Raw genomic sequence first — 20358 nt, 5'->3', positions numbered from 1 at the left:
ATTCTTTGACATCAGCCTTCAGTCTCTGGTAACTGTTCTGGCTTCGAAAGATGTTAGGGGCTTATCGCACCCTTATGCTTCCCCAGACCTGGACACAGCAGTTCCCCCTCTGTTAATATTTAGAGACCATGAATCTGGGTCCAGCTAGGCATGGCTTCTAAGCCTTCTCTGTGGTCGTAGGAAATACCTGTTTGGGTCAGGGTGTGCACACGTCTGGGCTGGTGTGCCAGGCTGGTTAGGTTGAGGGAGTCCCCCAGAAGGTCCACCCAAGACTTCTCACCCCAGCTGTGGGGAGTCTGGGGCCTTCAACAAACTCTGGAAAAGGCCACATGAGACCACTGTCACTTCTGCCACCAATTGTAAGTTCAGAGGATTTCCCAAAATCACCCTTGGCCTTGATAATTTGCTAGCAGGACTCACAGAACTCACTGGCACCTATTGCACTTAGAACCACATTTGATGTAGGAAGAGAATAAAAGCTAGAACCAGGCAAAGGAAGAAGTACAGAGTGCCTAATCTGGGAGGTTTCCAGACACGGGGCTTCTGGTTGCCCTCTCCCAAAGGGGCCGTGAGCAGTGTGACCTCCTCCAGGCCCCAATGCGTGACAGTGGGTTACCACCAGGGAAGCTCCCCAAACCTGGGGCCAGATTTATAGTGAGGCTTCATTACATGGGCCTCACGGGTTTGTTGCCCACGTGGCTGCTCTGTCTCAGGTGATACCACGTGACCTAAATCGTGTGGCTGGTCTTTCTGGTATGGCTGGCTCCGCCCTGAGTCACCTTATTAGCAGAAACTATCAGGGCCCCCCAGAATTAACAAAACACTCCTGTCGCTCAGGAAGTTCCAAGGGCTCAGAGGTTCCCTCAGGAGCTGGGACAGAGGTCAGACCTCTGAGGGTGAGGCCAGATTTCTTCACACAAGCAGTCAGCATTTTTAAAATATTCATACAGAATAGGTAGAAAACTTAATTTATTTAAATCTTCTTTCCATTCTAGAAATTACAGAAGAAATCCCCATGAAGACTTTGAACATGAAGACTGTGTATGTTTCTGTGTTACCGACAACGGCAGACATCTGACCTTCCTTATCGATGTGGCTGAGTCGGCCTCCCCCCACCACATGGCTGTCCCCTGCACACACACACTGAGCGTATCCCTCCAGGTGCATACGTCATGTGCTGCGTCTGGTCTGAAACTGAACTGGGGTCGATCCATCAGGTGACTTGGAACGTCCGGTAATGCTCACACTTGGCCTTGGGCACCTTCGCAGTCATGCTGGGGGGGTGTCATCTCCACACCACAGAGCTCGCTTCTGCGCTTACAGAAGGGGTCTATTGGCGTAGTCTATACATATCATTCTGTGGCCTTTCAGAACTTGTTTGAGACCTCCAGAAGGAACGTGTTAAGTATTTCTGCTACCTGGATTTTCCTGGGTAATTTGATGGTATATTTTAAGTTTCAGTAAATCAGAACAATAAACAAATTTTCTCTCAGATAATAAATGTTTTAGAAGTAATTCGTTCTCCCATAGTTGAATAAAACTTCAAATTTGTAATCTTTAAGGAACACAAAAACTTAATAGCGACTTCTTTGTTAAGACAGCGGGCACCTGGGTGGCTCAGTCAGTTAAGCGCCTGACTTCAGCTCAGGTCAAGATCTCACAGTTTGTGAGTTCGAGCCCTACATCAGGCTTTCTGCTGTCAGTACAGAGCCCGCTTCGGATCCTTTGTCCTTGTCTCTCTCTCTCTCTGCCCCACCTTCGCTCACACTTTCTCTCTTAAAAGTAAACGTTAAAAAAAAAAAGACACTGGGCTAGGACACCTGGGTGGCTCAGTCAGTTAAGCTCAGTCATGATCTCACAATTTGTGAGTTCAAGTCCCACTTTGGGTGAGCCCTGCTTCTACCTCTCTCTCTGTCCTTCACTTGTGCCCTCGTGCCTTCCTGTCTCTGTCTCCAAAAAAAAAAAAGAGCTACACATCTAATCTCACTTCTTCCCAAGATCCCACATGTCAAAGGAGCAGATGTCAAGACGAAATCAGCTGCAGGAGTCTACTGGGAGGAACAGACGGAGGATAAAGGGAGGGCCAGGCAATGGTGAATGGACATGCACGTGGGTCTGGCACCTGTGGACACAGAAGAGGAAGGACAGGAGGTTGATTAGAAAAAGCCCAGACTGCAGGGCAACCCTGGGAAAGTCCTGGTCAGGCCAGGATTCCTTGTAGAAAAAGTCCTGAGTGGGGCAGACATGCCCTGGCTCTGTGGCCAGAGTAGCAAGGGACAGCATAGCCTCTGCACAAATGCTCCTGCATCAGGGTCTCTTGCACAGGAGCTGGTTGGTGCGTCTCTGGCCACTACAATAAATTCATTCAAGTTCACAAAGTTGAAGGGGAAAAAAAACAGAAAAGAACAAGTGTTGGCCAGGATCAGAAAATTGGAACCGTATGCACTGTTGTTGAGAGTGTGAAACGCTGTGGTCGCAGCGGAGAACGAATTAAAGATGATCCAGCTATCTGGATCTATACCCCAACGAATTGAAAGCCAGATCTGGAAGAGGTATGCAGCACAGCCAGGTTCACCGCAAAATTACTGCGTGTTTAGTATGTGCCCAGAGTGGAGTATCACTCAGTCTTTGAGAGGAAGGATGAGCTCTGGGGACATTCTGCTGAGTGAAAGACAAGCACTCCAGGATTCCAAGATGGTGAGGTCCCTGGAGGAATCAGGCCCTGAAACGATGGACAACCAAGCTGCCAGGCCACAGGGCAGGGAGGGGTGTCCGGTGGGCAAGAGGAAGAAGCCCTGGAGGTCTTTTCCTAGTGGTGAGTATAGTTAACACCTGCTAAACGGTACCCATCAAATGGTTACGTCGGTAAATTTTAGCAATTTGTTACCATTATTGTAAAATATTTTTAATGTCAAAGGGACAGACGCCAACCTGAATGTGGACAAAAAAATAACTTAGTGTTGGATGAAAATTGAAAGTATAAATTAAATTTCCAAAGTCCATGCAGATATAAGTGGTGGACCACATGAGGGAGAAGTGACAGCTACCTTTGTAGACAGCCCCTCGGTGTGGTGCACCCTGACTCCCCATACCTCAGGAGTGGGCTGCACGTAATGACTTACCTCCCACGGGTGGAGATGGAAAGCCAGCAGAAAATAACTTCCCAGTTCAGAAACCGGCAAACACTACGTCAGACAGGTGACAGTAGTTACTATCAGCCACGACAGCATACGCTGCTGTTGTGATGAGAATGGCTCTTCACCTATGCGGCCACTGGAGAACCTGTCACCCAGTCTAACCATGAGGAAGACGTCAGACAAACCTGGAGTGAGAGACATTCCACACAGTACCTGACTCAACTGTCAAGGTCGTCAAAAACAAGGACTGTTTGAGGAACTCAGACCAGAGTGCACAAAGCGGACATAAAAGCTAGATACGATGTGGCATCTTGGATGTGATCCGGAAGCAGAGAAAGATCTTTAGGGACAAAATGGAATCCCAATAAAGTATGGAGTTGAGTTAATGATGTATCGTTGGTTCAGCAGCTGTGCAGAATGAACCATAATGGTGTAAGATGTTAGCAATGGGGTAAAGTAGGTGTGGGGTACTTTTCTAGGAGTCAAACTTCTAAAAATAAGTTGTATCTTTAGTAAGCAGAAGAAAATGAAGTTAAAATCTATGTATAATGGTATCTAAAAATATGAAATGCTCGGGTAAATTTGGCAGAAGAGTGCAGTACCCGTAACCTGAAAATTTTACAATACTGTTTCAACATCATGAAGAAAACCTATATAAGTGAAAGATTTTGTCACATGGTATCAGTGGGCTAGGGCTGCCATAAGGAAACCCCACAGACGAGCAGCGTAAACAACTGCTTCTGGAGGCTGGACGTCCAAAATCAAACACATCCATGAGTCTGGTTTCTCCTGAGGGCTTCCCTCAGCTTTCCTGTGTCCACTCCAGGCCACCGCCTCTTGTCAAGACAGTCCTGTTGGGTTAGGGCCCCGGCCTTATGACCACTACCTTCCTAAAGGCTTCATTCTCAAATACGGACTCATGCGGGTTAGGGCTCCAACATGAATACTGAAGGAACAATTCAGTTCATGATGATGGTCATGGATCCACAGACTCAATGTTGACCGTTCTTCCCAATCTATAGATTCAATGTAATCCCAATCAAAATCCTTGCAGAGTATTGTGCTAGGCAAAAGAGAAAAATTAAAATACCATATGGTTTCAGTCATATGTTGAATTTAAGAAACAAAACAATTGAGCAAATGGAAAAAAGGGGGGGGGGGGGGGAAGCAAACCAAGAAAGAGACTCTTAAGTATAGAGAACAAACTACAAGTCAACAGGGGTGGGGGCTGGGGGAACAGGTGTGGGGATGAAGGAGGGCACCTGTGAGGAGCACCAGGTGACGTATGGAAGTGCTGAATTGCAATACTGTGCACCTGAAACTAATGTTACACTGTGTGTTAACTATACTTGAATTAAAATTAAACTTTTTATAAGTCTCAGCAGGGTTTTTTCATAGACATTAACAGGCTAATTTTAGAATTATATGGAAATGCAAAGGATTTAAAAGCCAAATAAACTTTCAAAGAGAAATAAAGGTTGGAGGGCTTAAATAATCTGATGGCAAGACTTAGAAAACAATAAATAAGGCTATGGAGGGGCTCCTGGGTGGCTCAGTCAGTTGAGCGTCCAACTTCAGCTCAGGTCATGATCTCACAGCTCTTGAGTTCAAGCCCCTCATCGGGCTCTGTGCTGACAGCTCAGAGCCTGGAGCCTGCTTCGGATACTGTGTCTCCCTCTCTGCCCCTAACCCACTCGCATTCTGTCCCTCTCTCAAAAATAAACATTAAAAAAAAACCTTTTTAAGGGAAAAATAAGACTATGGAATTGGCATAAAGATAATAAATAGATCATTACGGCAGAGAAGAGAATCAAGAAACAGACCTACACTGGGGCGCCTGGGTGGCTCAGTCGGTTAAGTGGCCGACTTCGGCCCAGGTCATGATCTCGCGGTCCGTGAGTTCGAGCCCCGCGTCGGGCTCTGTGCTGACAGCTCAGAGCCTGGAGCCTGTTTCAGATTCTGTGTCTCCCTCTCTCTGACCCTCCCCCCGTTCATGCTTTGTCTGTCTCAAAAATAAATAAACGCTAAAAAAAAAAAAAAAAAAAACAGACCTACATATATAGTTTCAATTGATTTTGTTTAATGATGCCAAAGACATCAATGAGAAAAGGATAATCTTGTACCACAGCAGTACTGGAACGAGCAATTGTTGTAGACATGCACACACACAGAACCTCAACCTATACCTGTCCATTTGCAAAAGTGAACTCAAAATATCTGAAAATATAAACATAACAAAGATAATGCATATATTTTTATCACAATAAAAATGTTAACAGAGAACTAACTGTAAGAGCTCAAATTGATCCATTTTCTATAAGAAAACAGGAAAAAAATCTCAGTGGCCTGGTGGGTAGGTAGAATAGCCCCCCAAAGGTACCTACATCTGAATCCCTGGTGCCTGCAAATATAGTAGATGCTAAAGAAACATCGCAGATGTGATTAAGGGTATAAACTTGAAGATTAAAGAGATTATCCTGATATATGTGGGTGGGCCCAAGCCAACCACAGGAGACCGGGCCAAGCTCCCTCACGAACATGCTTAGTATTGAGATCCGTTTGAAAAACTCATGTGGGCATTTCCAAAAGCTGGACCAAAGGATGCAAGTCTCTGGTCTATAACTCAGGGAAATACCCAAAACTGAGCAAGAAGATGAGTTTGCCCGCTGAAAGAATGGGACAAAGAAAAATGGTCTGAGCAGCCCTACCACCTTGTTTTAGAAGAAGCAATTAGTGAAGGTTTTGGAAATGGAAGGAGAGTTTCAGAAAGAACCCAAGTGGTCTCCTAAAACAAGTACTGGAGGAAGTCACCTGTGTTGGGCAACTGCAGACCCCATCATTGGTGGAAACGAAGGTGCAGTGCTGTGGCGGGTCAAAACGGACAGTGGTGCGTGGCAGCTGAGAAGGTGGAGAGGGTCTCTGTACGGCTCTTCCCTTGGAGGGAAGAGATATGGGGTGCAATCTGGAAGTGCATATTTCTTGGTGAAAACTTCACCTGTGGATAAAACTCTAAAGACAGGGAGCTGTCTTGCATCTCCATCTTCCTCACCCACATCTCTGTTTCTCACAACTGCCACCCCTAAACCTTCAAACCACATCACCCTGAGGTGTGTCCCATAGGACTTGTCTCACCTCTGTGCTCCCACATTCTTCCCCACCAGCAACCTTGACCCTTGTAAGCTGGGTTTCAGTGAGTGACACATGTATAGATGGTTGCATAAGAAGCCCGCTCCCACTCCCCACAGAGCATCACCTTTGTCTAGAAACAAACAGTGGGGTTCTTTGTGCACCACCTAAGGGACACACGGCACAGTCTCCTGGGTGTCTTCCCACAGAACTGTATTCCAAGCCTTAGCAACAGGTAGCCTAACGCACTATCCAAGCCCATAGCGTTACCATGTTGATTCCGTGGCCGCTTGCTGAGAAACGTTGAAGCCCCGTGATGGTGAACACAGAGGCCATCTCTCACCACTTGTTGAACAGCGGTGAACAGCAGCAAAGCCCCCAAAGTCAGATGGCTTCGACTGCCCCTTAGCAGGTCGTGGGGGATCCATGTCAAGACCCCACTTTTCCCAGCAAACCAGGGGCTCCTGCTCGGTCATCATGAAATCGGTGCTTTACCACAAAATGCACTTGGGAGAGAGACAGGACAAGGGGCAGAAACCAGGGAACTTTACCCATATTCGGCCAGCGGAGAGCAGAGGGAGCCTCCTCCCCAGGCTGGGAGTCACAAACAGATCTCTTAGAGAAACTGAGGCCTCCGCTTCTCTTCCCTACGTGATTGAGGGCACCTGGCAAACTGGTGAGTCCTCAGTGGATACGAATGCAGTGAGTCTCCTGCTTTTGCCGTGACTCAGTCATGACACTCTGTGAACTCCGCCTCCTGGATGTGTGGGCTTATATCCCACATCAGTGCACTAGCCGTGGCCCCGTCTGCTTCCCATTACAGCTTTTTACCAAAGAAAACCAATGACCAAAAGGAACCCTGCTTGCAAATCTGTCTGCCCTTCTCTCTCCTGCTATGTCCTGTCTCTGTCTCTGTCTCTCTCTCTCAACCTCCCTTATCTTCCTCATCAGAAGCAAAGCAGCCCCTCCTGACAACTTGTGGCTGATTGCCCCTAGCTGCTGACAGGCTCTGAGTCCCCCAGCAGGAGCCCCAAAAGGGCAGCAGCCTCCACAGCCCACCCAGGAGTCAGGAGGAGTGCTGCTTTGCCTCAGCCAGCCTCCAGAGCAGCAGGAGAGAGAACACATTTCTGATGCCAAAAGCTCCTACTCACAACTATAATTTCATCCATTCCCACGACCCAGGACCATTGCCTCTGAGCCACTTGAGACTGTGAGGCCCTTCCAGCTCTCCATGAAGGCTGCCCGCCCTGTGTAGACACCCCCCAGGGTCCTGTCCTACCTGTGCATGAGCAGAGCCTGGGCTGTTTCACCAGCTGGGCTCTCCACCCCGGGTTCTGCCAGTTACTGGTGTTGAAGCAAATGAACCAACTTTTAGAATTTCTAAAAGCAAGAAGAAGAAGAAGAAGAAGAAGAAGAAGAAGAAGAAGAAGAAGAAAAAGAAAGAAAGAAAAAGAAAGAAAGAAAAGAAAGAAAGAAAGAAAAGAAAGAAAGAAAGAAAGAAAGAGAAAAAAAGAAAGAAAGAAAGAAAAAGAAAGAAAGAAAACGGAAGGAAGGAAGGAAGGAAAGAAAGAAGGAAGGAAGAAAGAAGAAAGGAGTTTGAAAATTTTATTCAAACCCAGGTGAGGCTGGCTGCCTGGGATGTACAATCTTCACAAAGAAGCAAGAGCTCCGGAGAAGGAATGTGTAATATGTGATATATGTGTTCTTTGCCACATCAAGAGTCACAAGGCATCGGGGCACCTGGGGAGGCTCAGTTGGTTTCGGCTCAGGTCATGATCTCACAGTTCGTGGGTTCAAGCCTCGTGTTGGGCTCTGTGCTGACAGAGCAGAGCCAGACTAAGATTCTCTCTCCCTCTCTCTCTACCTCTCCCCTGCTCATGCTCTCTGTTTCAAAATAAATAAAATTAAATTAAATTAAGTTAAATTAAAATAAAATAAAACAAAATAAAATAGAGTTACAAATCATTGTGATGAAGGACATTTCAGAAAATTACAGACTTTATCTTATGCTTCTAGTACGTGCAAGGTTGCAGGCCTCAGAGGTGTGGCAGCGGGACTCAAGAAGATTTTTAGTCTCTGGGGCGCCTGGGTGGCGCAGTCGGTTAAGCGTCCGACTTCAGCCAGGTCGCGATCTCGTGGTCCGTGAGTTCGAGCCCCGCGTCAGGCTCTGGGCTGATGGCTCGGAGCCTGGAGCCTGTTTCCGATTCTGTGTCTCCCTCTCTCTCTGCCCCTCCCCCGTTCATGCTCTGTCTCTCTCTGTCCCAAAAATAAAATAAAAAACGTTGAAAAAAAATTTTTTTAAAGAAGATTTTTAGTCTCATCCTTAGTTTGAAATGTTTCTTTTAGGTTATCTTCCAAAGAAGTGGATGTGCAGTGTGTGCTCAGAGCAGAAACAGCCCTGATCTGAGGGTTTGCAGAAGTTGTTCAGACCCTGGGAGAAGTGTAGCCTCCCTGAGACCCACCAGCAGGAAAGGTTGAAAGTTTCCTCTATCACCGGACAGAACTGGTTCCGACCTCAGGCTCGGCTGCTCTCTGCTGGAAAATCAACACTCGAGAGACGAGTGATGGTGGGAAAAGAGAAGTCGCTTTACTCAGGAAGCCGACAACCTGGGAAGAAGGTGGACTAATGTCTCGAAGGCCATCTTCCCCTTCCAGAAAAAGTGGGAGGGTTTTCGAGGGGAAGGTGTGGGGAATGGGGAGGGGGCTGCGTGCAGGAGAAGCGGTGCCCAGCAGCAGCATCTGTCCTTGGAAGCGTCCAGATTCAGCCGGGAATCGGGCACCCAGGTGTCTCTTGTCAAGGACACTGCAGTCAGTGCAGGCTCTGAGTGTGGTCAGGCCTCATCTTGCAGAAATCTTGGTCCTTCGCTTCCTCAGGGCCAGCGGTCTGCGGGACCCCAAGGGAAGTAGGTTAGTTCTGTCTGCAGGTGAGGAGGGCATGGGCTTGAAGCAGGTGTGTGTTAAAGGTGTGGTTGGAGCATGTTACAAATCCCAGGTAATCCTTCCTCCGTCTGTACAGAATGTGGGTGGAGGTCCGTCTTCCAAAACTGTGTCAAGCTGTATTGGGGCGCAGAGGGGGCTTTGCAGTGGACACAGCTGATGAGGCACAGGACATGACTTCTGGCCCATTGTTCTGAGGCAGAGGGCACTAGATATGATCTTTTACAGATTGGGCACCACGAGACATGGTTGCCCTTATGCCGAGTATTTTCAGGGAACAGTAACAGTGTAGACAAGCCCAGAGCATGGTCGACAATGTATCCAAGCTGGTCTGTGAAAAGGAACCTCCAAGCAGCACAGTTTAAATAAGACCCAAGAACTGCAACAAGAAACTAAAGAGAATCCTGCTGCTTGGAGAGGAGCAGTTTTCCCCCTTGTTATTAGTTTTATTTTCAGCTTCTGCCAGAGGCAGAGTGGGGAGTACATGGGGCACTGGTCTGGTGTCTGTCCTTGGGAGGTAGATTTAGGAATTCCAGTGTCTGCCTGTCTTCTTCCCCCTCTTCTCCATTATTCTATCAGGGAGGGAGTCTGGTGTCTTAAATTTTTATTTATCCTTCTCTGGACCATCAGTTGGGTCCCTTCCCATGAGGTGTCTGTATCATAAGACATATTTACATAAGGCCATTAATCTAATCAACAGTGCCAGTGTGGGGTAGACATAACCCTGAAAAAGGCACTGACCTGTTGCCAGTGTTCCAATCAACCACTAACCATTGGTGCAGCTCGTCATTGCGTGCAAGGTCCAATGCATCTCCCGGATGCCACCCAGCCCTACAGGATTCCATCTGACCTCATCAGGTGCCAAGTGGCAGCTGTCCTGGCCTTGTTTCTACCTTTCACCTCTGCTGCATTGCTGCCACAAGTGTTCACATACAGATTTCCTCCTGGACTTGTGGTTCCATTTCTTTTAGGTACTTGCCCAGGAGTGGAATTGCTGGGCCGTATGATAACTCTCTGCTTAACTTTTTGAGAAACGTCTACAACTGTTTTCCCAAGGAGCTGTGCCATTTTTCATTCCCTAGCATTGTATAAAGATTCCATCTTCTCCACATTTTTGTCAGCACTCCCTGTTATCTGTCTTTGGACTACAGCTGTCTTAGTAGGGTGAAGTGATACCTCATCGTGATCTTGGTTTCAATATCCCGATAACTAATGATATTGAGCACATTTTCATGTATTTATTGGCCATTTTTATATCTTTTTTGGAAAACTGTCTATTCATCTTTTGCTTATTTTAAATTGGGTTATTTGTCTTTTAACCGTTGAGTTGTACCAGTACTTTATATACTCTGGATACAAGCCTCTTATAAGATATATGACTTATAAATTTTTCTCCCACTCTGTTTTGTGATATTGTTTTTCTAATAAGAAGTATACATTTGGGACAGAGGAGCCCAGATGGCAGAGCAGCATGGAAGTTTTTTGTATGTCTCACATCCATGAAATACAGCCAGACCAACACTAAACCATCATGCACACCTAGAAAATAGATCTGAGGATTAACACAACAATCTGCACAACCTGAACCACAGAATTCAGTAGGTACGTGGCGTGGAGAGGTTAACTTGGGGAATGAGAAGCCGCGGGAAGGGAGTTGCTTTTGTGGGCAGAGAGAGGATGGAGATGGGGTGTGGGGGAAGAATACGGGAAAAGCACCCCTCCCCAAAAGCAGCTGGAGAAAAAGTGGAAAATTGGAAACAGCCACAGGGACTAAACTAAAAAGGGAGAAAGGAGAAAAGGGAAAGAAGAGGGTTTACATTCCATTAAGACTGTAAACAAAGGGTATGCAAAGGCTGAACTCCGTAGCTCGATACCTGGTGGTGCTCTGGTGGGAAGGGCAAATCCCCAGGAACAGAGTGGGGTCCTGGAGGTTCTCGGGCCACACGGGGAAAAGCGGTTCCACTGCTGGAAGGATATTTGGTAGAGAGTGTTGAAGCCACCTGGTCCCAGCAGACCCCAGAGAATGGCCACATTCACTGGTGCTGGAACAAGGTTGTTAAGGGCAAAGCCTGGTGCCAGATGTGTGTTGTGATTTTCCATAATCCCTGAAAAGCTGCTCCTACACTATCTCGCAAACTTTTTCTGGGGCAAGTTGGCACCTGGCTGCAGTCTTGGGGCACTGGCAGCAGCAGCAGGATCCAGCAAGCATTCCTGGGTGCAGCCGACCTTGGGCCATTGCTCATTCGGCCATTGCTTGGTGAGACCCACCCCCACAGAGGGGTGGAACAGGTCAAAGCTGCAGTGCTTCAGAAATAAGGCGCCGGGAAAACAGCTGCATCTGAGACAAAACTCAGGAGAGAGGTACCACCTGGGGCTTGGTCACGGACAGTGAAAAAGTGGGGAGTGGACAAAAGCTGAAGACAGAGGATGGGTGTGCGATTGCTGTTTGGGGAGAGAGTTCCAATACTACAAACTGGGTAGCTGGGTGATGGCCATTTTCACTGCTCCTGCGCATGCGCATACGCACCTATGAACCCCACAACACTCCACCCCAGTAGGCTAGCAGCGCCATCTAGTGGAGAATGGAGCCATTACACTGAGCTCCACCCAATTGGGCCAACATCGCTCTTCAAGAACACAAGTCTTACCGCCTACTTAGTTTATGGACTATAAACTATAAACTATAGGGGCGCCTGGGTGGCGCAGTTGGTTAAGCGTCCGATTCAGCCAGGTCACGATCTCGCGGTCCGTGAGTTCGAGCCCCGCGTCGGGCTCTGGGCTGATGGCTCAGAGCCTGGAGCCTGTTTCTGATTCTGTGTCTCCCTCTCTCTCTGCCCCTCCCCCGTTCATGCTCTGTCTCTCTCTGTCCCAAAAATAAATAAACGTTGAAAAAAAAATTTTTTTTTAATAAAAATAAAAAAAATAAACTATAAACTATAAAGCGCTTCATAGTCTGACTTCTATGGGAAAACGAAGTAATTTCAGTCCTATTTCAATCTATTAGCAGGTCCATCTATTCAATTTTCTTTTTTTTTTTCACTTCTTTTCTTTTTCTTGAATACAGAAAGAAAAAATTAAGTTTTATTTTCAATTTTCATTAATTTTTTCTTTAATTTTTTAACTATATTTTTTACTTTTGTGTAAATTTTCTCAAATTCTGTTTTACTTCCCATCATTTTATTCTGGTCTACTTCAGTGTATTCACTTTTTCAAATTTTCAAAAGATTTTCTTTTTCTGTTTCTTTTCCTTTTTTATCTTTTTCACTTCTTTTCTTTTTCTTGAATACAGAAAGAGAAAAACTTCATTTTACTTTCAATTTCTATTAAAAATATTTTTCTTTAATTTTTTATTATATTTTTGCTTTTATGTAAATTTTTTCAAATTCTATTTTACTCTCATCATCTCATTTTAGTCTACTTCAGTGTATTCATTTTTTCAAATTCTCCAACTATTTCCTTCCCACCCCTTTTTTCCTCTAATCTATCAAACCACCTTCAACACCCAGACCAAAACACACCTAGGATCTAGCTTCATTTATTCGATTTTGTGTGTGTGTGTGTGTGTGTGTGTGTGTTTAATTTTTTAATTTTAATATTTTTTAATTTTAATTTTTCTACCTCATTAATTCCTTTTCTCCCTTCAAAATGATAAAAATGAAGGAATTCACCACAAAAGAAGAAGCACGAAGAAATGACAGCCAGGGATTTAACCAACACAGATACAAGCAAGATGTCTGAACCATAATTTAGAATCACGATAATAAGAATACTAGCTGGAGTCAAAAATAGACTTCTGCAGAGATAAAAGAAGTAAAAACTAGTCAGAATGAAATTAAAAATGCTATAACTGAGCTGCAATCACAGATGGATGCTGTGGTGGCAAGGATGGATGAGACAGAACAGAGAATCAGCAATACAGAGGACAAACTTATAGAGAATAATGAAGCAGAAAAAAAGAGGGCAAAAGAGCACGATTTAAGAATTAGAGAAATCAGTGATTCATTAAAAAGAAACAAGATCAGAATCATAGGGGTCCCAGAAGAGGAAGAGAGATAAATAGGGGTAGAGGATTATGTGAGCAAATCATAGCAGAAAACTTCCCTAACCTGGGGAAAGACACAGACATCAAAATCCAGGAAGCACAGAGGACCCCCATTGGATTCAACAAAAAACAACCATCAACGAAGCATATCATAGTCAAATTCACAAAATACTCAGGCAAGGAGAGAATCATGAAGGCAGCAAGGTAAAAAAAAGTCCCTAACCTACAAGGGAAGACAGATCAGGTTTGCAGCAGACCTATCCACAGAAACTTGGCAGGCCAGAAAGGAGTGGTGGGATATATTCAATGTGCTGAATCAGAAAACTATGCAGCCAAGAATTCTTTATCCAGCAAGGCTGTCATTCAAAATAGAAGGAGAAATAAAAAGATTCCCAGACAAAAAAAATTAAAGGAGTTTGTGACCACTAAACCAGCCCTGCAAGAAATTTTAAGGGGGACTCTCTGAGGGGAGAAAAGATGAAAATATACATATATATGTATATCTTTTATATATATGTATATCTTATATACATATATATTATATTTGTGTATTGTATATTTTATATATACATATATGTATATATACATATACATATAATATATATAATTATATATAAATATACGTATATTTGTATATATTTGTGTATATATATGTACATATATATGTATATTTTCATCTTTTCTTGGTATATATATATATATATATATATATACCATCTTCATCTTTCTTGGTGTATATATATATATATATATATATATACCAAAATCAACAAAGATCAGAAAGGAGCAGAGAACACCACCAGAAACTCCAACTCCACAAGCAGCATAATGGCAATAAATCCATAACTTTCAGTACTCACTGTAAACATCAATGGGCTCAATACTCCAATCAAAAGACATAGGGTAACAGAACGGATAAGGAAACAAGATCCATCTATACGCTGTTTACAAGAGACCCACTTTAGACCTAAAGACACTTTCAGGTTGAAAATAAGGGGATGGAGAACCATCCATCATGCTAATGCCCAACAAAAGAAAGCCGGAGTAGCCATACTTATATCAGAATCTAGACTTCAAAGTAAAGACTGTATCAAGAGATGCAGAAGGGCATTATATCATAATCAAGGGGTCTATCCACCAAGAAGACCTAACAATTGTAAACATTTATGCACCAAATGTGACAGCACCCAAATATATAAATGAATTAATCACAAACATAAAGAAACTCATTGATAGTAATACCATAATAGTAGGAGACTTCAACACCCCACTCACAGCAATGGACAGATCATCTAACCAAAAAATCAACAAAGAAACATTGGCTTTGAATGACACACTGGGCCAGATGGACTTAACAGATATATTCAGAACATTTCATCCTAAAGCAGCAGAATATACATTCTTCTCCAGTGCATATGGAACGTTCTCCAGAATAGACCATATACTGGGACACAAATCAGCCCTAAGTAAGTACAAAAAGATCGAGATCATACCATGCATATTTTCAGACCACAACCCTATGAAACTCAAAATCAACCACAAGAAAAAATTTGGAAAGGTAACAAATACTTGGAGCCTGAAGAACATCCTACTAAAGAATGAATGGGCTAACCATGAAGTTAAAGAGGAAATTAAAAGGTGTATGGAGGTCAATGAAAATGATAACACCAGAACCCAAAACCTCTGGGATGCAGCAAGGCTGTCATAAGAGGAAAGTATATAGCAATCCAGCCTTCCTAAAGAAGGAAGAAAGATCTAAGATACACAACCTAACCTTACACCTTAAGGTTAAGGGAAAAAAAGCAAATAAAACCCCAAACCAGAATAAAACAGGAAATAATAAAGGTTAGAGCAGAAATTAATGCTATTGAAACCAAAAAAAAAAAAAAAATCACAAAAAAACAGTGGAACAGATCAATGAAACCATAAGCTGGTTCTTTGAAAGAATTAACAAAATTGATAAACACTAGTCAGCTTGATCAAAAAGAAAAAGGAAAGGACCCAAATAAATAAAAAATGAAACAAGAGGGCTCACAACCAACACAGCAGAAATAAAGACAATAATAAGAGAATATTATGAGCAATTATATGCCAATAAAATGGGCAATCTGGAAGAAATGGACAAATTCCTAGAAACATATACACTACCAAAACTGAAACAGGAAGAAATAGAAAACTTGAACAGACCCATAACCACTCAGACAACACAAAGAAATAACAGGCATCCAAATTGGCCAGGAGGAGGTCGAACTTTCACTCTTCGCAGATGACATGATACTCTATATGGAAAACCCAGAAGATTCCACAAAAAAAACTGCTAGAATTGATTCATGAATTCAGCAAAGTGGCAGAATATAAAATCAACGCACAGAAATCGGTTGTGTTCCTATACACCAACAATGAAGCAACAGAAAGAGAAATCAAGGAATTGATCCCATTTACAGTTGCACCAAAAACCATAAAATACCTAGGAATAAATCTAACCAAAAAGGTGAAAAATCTATACACTGAAAACTATAGAAAGCTTATGAAAGAAATTGAAGAAGACACAAAAAAATAGAAAAAGATTCCATGCTCCTGGATAGGAACAACAAATATTGTTAAAATGTTGATACTACCCAAAGCAATCTACATATTCAATGCAATCCCTATGAAAATAACACCAGCATTCTTTACAGAGCTAGAACAAATAATCCTAAAATTTGTATGGAACCAGAAAAGACCCCGAATAGCCAAAGCAATCTTGAAAAAGAAAACCAGGGGCGCCTGGGTGGCTCAGTCGGTTAAGCGTCCAACTTCGGCTCAGGTCATGATCTCACGGTCCGTGGGTTCGAGCCCCGCGTCGGGCTCTGTGCTGACAGCTCAGAGCCTGGAGCCCGTTTCAGATTCTGTGTCTCCCTCTCTCTCTGCCCCTCCCCTGTTCATGCTCTGTCTCTCTCTGTCTCAAAAATAAATAAACGTTAAAAAGAAAGAAAGAAAGAAAGAAAGAAAGAAAGAAAGAAAGAAAGAAAGAGAAAACCAAAGCAAGAGGCATCACAAGCCCAGACTTCAAGCTATACTACAAAGTTGTAATCATCAAGACAGTATGGTACTGGCACAAGAACTGATACTCAGATCAATGGAACAGAATAGAGAACCCAGAAATGGACCCACAAACGTATGGCCAACTAATCTTTGACAAAGCAGGAAAGAATATCCAATGGAATAAAGACAGTCTCTTCAGCAAGTGGTGCTAGGAAAACTGGACAGTGACATGCAGAAGAATGAACCTGGACCACTTTCTTACACCATACACAAAAATAAACTCAAAATGGATGGAAGACCTCAATGTAAGACAGGAAGCCATCAAAATCCTCGAGGAGAAAGCAGGCAAAAACCTCTTTGATTTTGGCTGCAACAACTTCTTACTCAACACGTCTCCAGAGGCAAGGGAAACAAAAGCAAAAATGAACTACTGGGACCTCATCAAAATAAAAAGCTTCTGCACAGCGAAGGAAACAGTCAGCAAAACTAAAAGGCAACCGACAGAATGGAGAAGATATTTGAAAATGACATATCGCATAAAGGGTTAGTATCCAAAATCTATAAAGAACTTATCAGACTCAACACCTAAAAAACAAGGAATCCAGTGAAGAAATGGGCAAAAGAAGGAATAGACACTTGTCCAAAGAAGACATCCAGATGGCCAACTGACACATGAAAAAATGCTCATCACTCATCATCAGGGAAATACAAATTAAAACCACAATGAGATACCACCTTACACCTGTCAGAATGGCTAACATGAACAACTCAGGCAACAACAGATGTTGGTGAGGATGCAGAGAAAGAGGATCTCTTTTGCATTGTTGGTGGCCATGCAAGCTGGTGCAGCCACTCTGGAAAACAGTATGGAGATTCCTCAAAAAACTAAAAATAGAACTAGCCTATGACCCAGCAATTGCATTACTAGACATTTATCCACGGGATACAGATGTGCTGTTTCGAAGGGACACATGTACCCCCATGTTTATAGCAGCACTATCAACAACAGCCAAAGTATGGAAAGAGCCCAAATGTCCACTGATGGATGAATGGATTAGGAAGATGTGGTATACACACACACACACACACACACACACACACACACACACACACAAAATGGAGTATTACTCAGCAATCAAAAAGAATGAAATCTTGCCATTTGCAAATATGTGGATGGAACTGGAGGGTATTATGCTAAGTGAAATTAGTCAGAGAAAGACAAAAACCATATGACTTCACTCATGAGGATTTTAAGAGAGAAAACAGATGAACATAAGGGAAGGGAAACAAAAGTAATATAAAAACAGGGAGGAGGACAAAACAGAAGAGACTCATAAATATGGAGAACAAACTGAGGGTTACTGGAGGGGTTGTGGGAGGGGGGATGGGCTAAATGGGTAAGGGGCACTAAGGAATCTACTCCTGAAATCATTGTTGCACTATATGCTAACTAATTTGGATGTAAATTAAAAAAAAATTAGAAGTGAAAAATAAATATACATTTGGTTTTCATTCTTTTTTCTTTTTTAATTTTGTTTTCAAATTTTTAAATATTTTTATTTTTTCTTTGAAACTCATTATAGAGCAACGTATGTGTGTAATCCATTATCTCTATCTATCAGTTATCTTGATAGTAATTCAACAATCATAACACAATACTGCATTGGCAAGACAAGAGAATCAGTAGTGTATTCACATTAGGTAATCTGGTGAGGTAGCCTTTGGCTAAAATATCTAGATAATACAGAGAAGACCCTAGTTTTAATTTTTTAAATATCCACATAATTGTCTTCTTGTACAGATTCATTTTTATGGGTCTAAAACTATTATAAAAATGAATATTTATATTACTCCCAACTCTATCCATTCTTTGACGTTTTCAGAACTATGAAAGATTACCTCTATTTCTGAACTAGACAGTAACACATTTTTTAACATTCTATTGCCAGCCATGTGTATTCTTTTTTTTCCTATCAAAAGTATGATAGAAAATTGACATACAATATCCTATTACTTCCAAGTGTACATTATAGTGCTTCAATATTTTTATCCATTATGAAATGATCCCTATGAGAAGTCCAGTTGCCATATATCACCAAAGTTACAATGCAATTGACTACATTCCCTGTAGTCTTTCCCTCCGCTATGCTTTCCATGCCCATGACTTGTTTTATAAACTGGAGGCTTGTGCCTCTAGACCCCCTTCACCTATTTCACCCACCCCCTGCTCTCTTCCTGTTGTGTTAACCAAAGTTTGTTTACTGTATCTATGAGTCTGTTTCTGTTTTGTTTTGATTGTTCATTTGTTTTATTTTTTAGAGTCCACATATGAGTGAAATCATTTGGTATTTGTCTTTCTCTGTGTGACTTATCCCACTTAGCATCGTACCTCGTAGGTCCATCCAGGCTGTTGCAAATGGCAAGATTTCATTCTTGTTATGGCTGCGTAATAGTCTGTTATTCATATATGTTGAGTTCTAACCCCAGTACCTCAGATGTGACCTTTTTCGGAAATAGGATTATTGTAGATGTGATTAGTTACAATGCGGTCATGTTGGAGTAGGGTGAGCCCCTGATCCATTAAGCCTGGTGTCCTTCTGAAAAGGGGAAATTTGGACACAGAGATATACTTAGGGAACATGCTATGTGAAGAGGAAGGCAGAGGTTTACAAACAAGGAACCCCGAGGATGGGCAGCAAACCACCAGAAGCCAGGAGGGAAGTGAGGAACAGACCCTGCAGGAGAAACCAACCCCACCAACAGCTTGACGTTGGGCTTCTGGCCTGAGACAGTAAGTCTCTGTTGTTTTAGATGCTCAGTTTGTGGTATTTTTTTTTCTTTTGAAAAATTATTAGTTTGTGGTAACATTTAATCGTTTTTTTAAATTAATACTTCCTTAGAGCAGTTTTAGGGTTATAGAAAAATTGAGGGGAATGTGCAGAGATTTCCCACATCCCCTCATCCCCCCACTCAGAGCTTCTTCCCATTATCATCACTCTCCATGGTGGACATTCTGTGGGTTTGGAGAAATGTACAAGGACATGTATGCATCATTATGGTATCACAGAAGGTATATTCACTCCCTAAAAATCCTCTGTGCTCCTCCCCTTCATTCCTCCCTGTCCCCCATCCCCTGGCAACCACTGACCTTTCCATTGGCTGCGAGGTTCTATCTTTCCCAGAATGTCATACAGTTGGAATCATACAGTATTAGCCTTTTCAGACTGGCTTTTTTTCCACTTAGTGATGTGCTTTTAAGTTTCCTCCATGTCTTTCCATTGTTTGATAGCTCATTCTTGTTATTGATAAATAATATTCCATTGTGTGGGTACATAGTTTAATTGTCCATCACCCCATGAAGGGGGTCTTGGTAGCTTCAAAGTTTGGGCAATTATGAATAAAGCTTCTGTAAACGTCCAAGTGCACGTTTTTGTGTGAGCGTAAGTTTTCAAATTTTCTGGGTAAATGAGAAGCATGATTGCTGGATCACATGGTAACAGGATGTTTAGTTTTGTAAGAAACTAACTGTCAAAGCACTTTCAGAGTGGCTGCACCGGTCTGCATTCCCACCCACCTTGAATAAGGTTCCCACATCCTCGCCAGCATTGGGTGTTGTCAGTGTTACTGATTCTGGCCATTTAATTTGTGTGTAGTGGAATCTTACTGGTGTTTTAAGTTTGTGTTTATTTATTTTTATTTTTATTTTTTTAATTTTTTAAATATTTATTTATTTTTGAGACAGAGAGAGACAGAGCATGAACGGGGGAGGGTCAGAGAGAGGGAGACACAGAATCCGAAACAGGCTCCAGGCTCTGAGCTGTCAGCACAGAGCCCGACGCGGGGCTGGAACTCACGGACGTGAGATCATGACCTGAGCCGAAGTCGGCCGCTTAACCGACGGAGCCACCCAGGCGCCCCAGTTTGTGTTTATTTTTTATGGTATTTCTAGGCAATGAATAAAATATACGATGTGTATTTTCATTATTGGGCACCATAGGATCTGTTTTTGTTTTTGATTTGGATGCTATTGGCCCTCATATGGGTCTTTTGGTCTGAAGAAAATGGGCACTTCCTTCCCTATTGAAGTGTGTC

General features: G+C 43.0%; 1 protein-coding gene across 3 annotated transcripts in view; it reads left to right on the top strand.

The window, feature by feature from the left end:
• The window catches only part of IARS1 (isoleucyl-tRNA synthetase 1), a 68672-nt gene extending 67175 nt beyond the window's left edge, over nucleotides 1–1497 (top strand). For all 3 annotated transcript variants that reach the window (XM_043565765.1, XM_043565766.1, XM_043565767.1), the window contains one exon: nucleotides 996–1497. In XM_043565765.1, coding sequence (XP_043421700.1) covers nucleotides 996–1078 — 83 coding nt within the window. In that variant the 3' untranslated portion in view covers nucleotides 1079–1497. The remainder of the gene's footprint in view (nucleotides 1–995) is intronic.
• The last annotated feature ends 18861 nt before the right edge of the window (nucleotides 1498–20358 follow it).

Source organism: Prionailurus bengalensis, chromosome D4 (assembly GCF_016509475.1).
Source record: "Prionailurus bengalensis isolate Pbe53 chromosome D4, Fcat_Pben_1.1_paternal_pri, whole genome shotgun sequence".
Lineage (NCBI taxonomy): Eukaryota > Metazoa > Chordata > Mammalia > Carnivora > Felidae > Prionailurus > Prionailurus bengalensis.
This window is presented reverse-complemented; position numbering and strand designations above follow the sequence as displayed.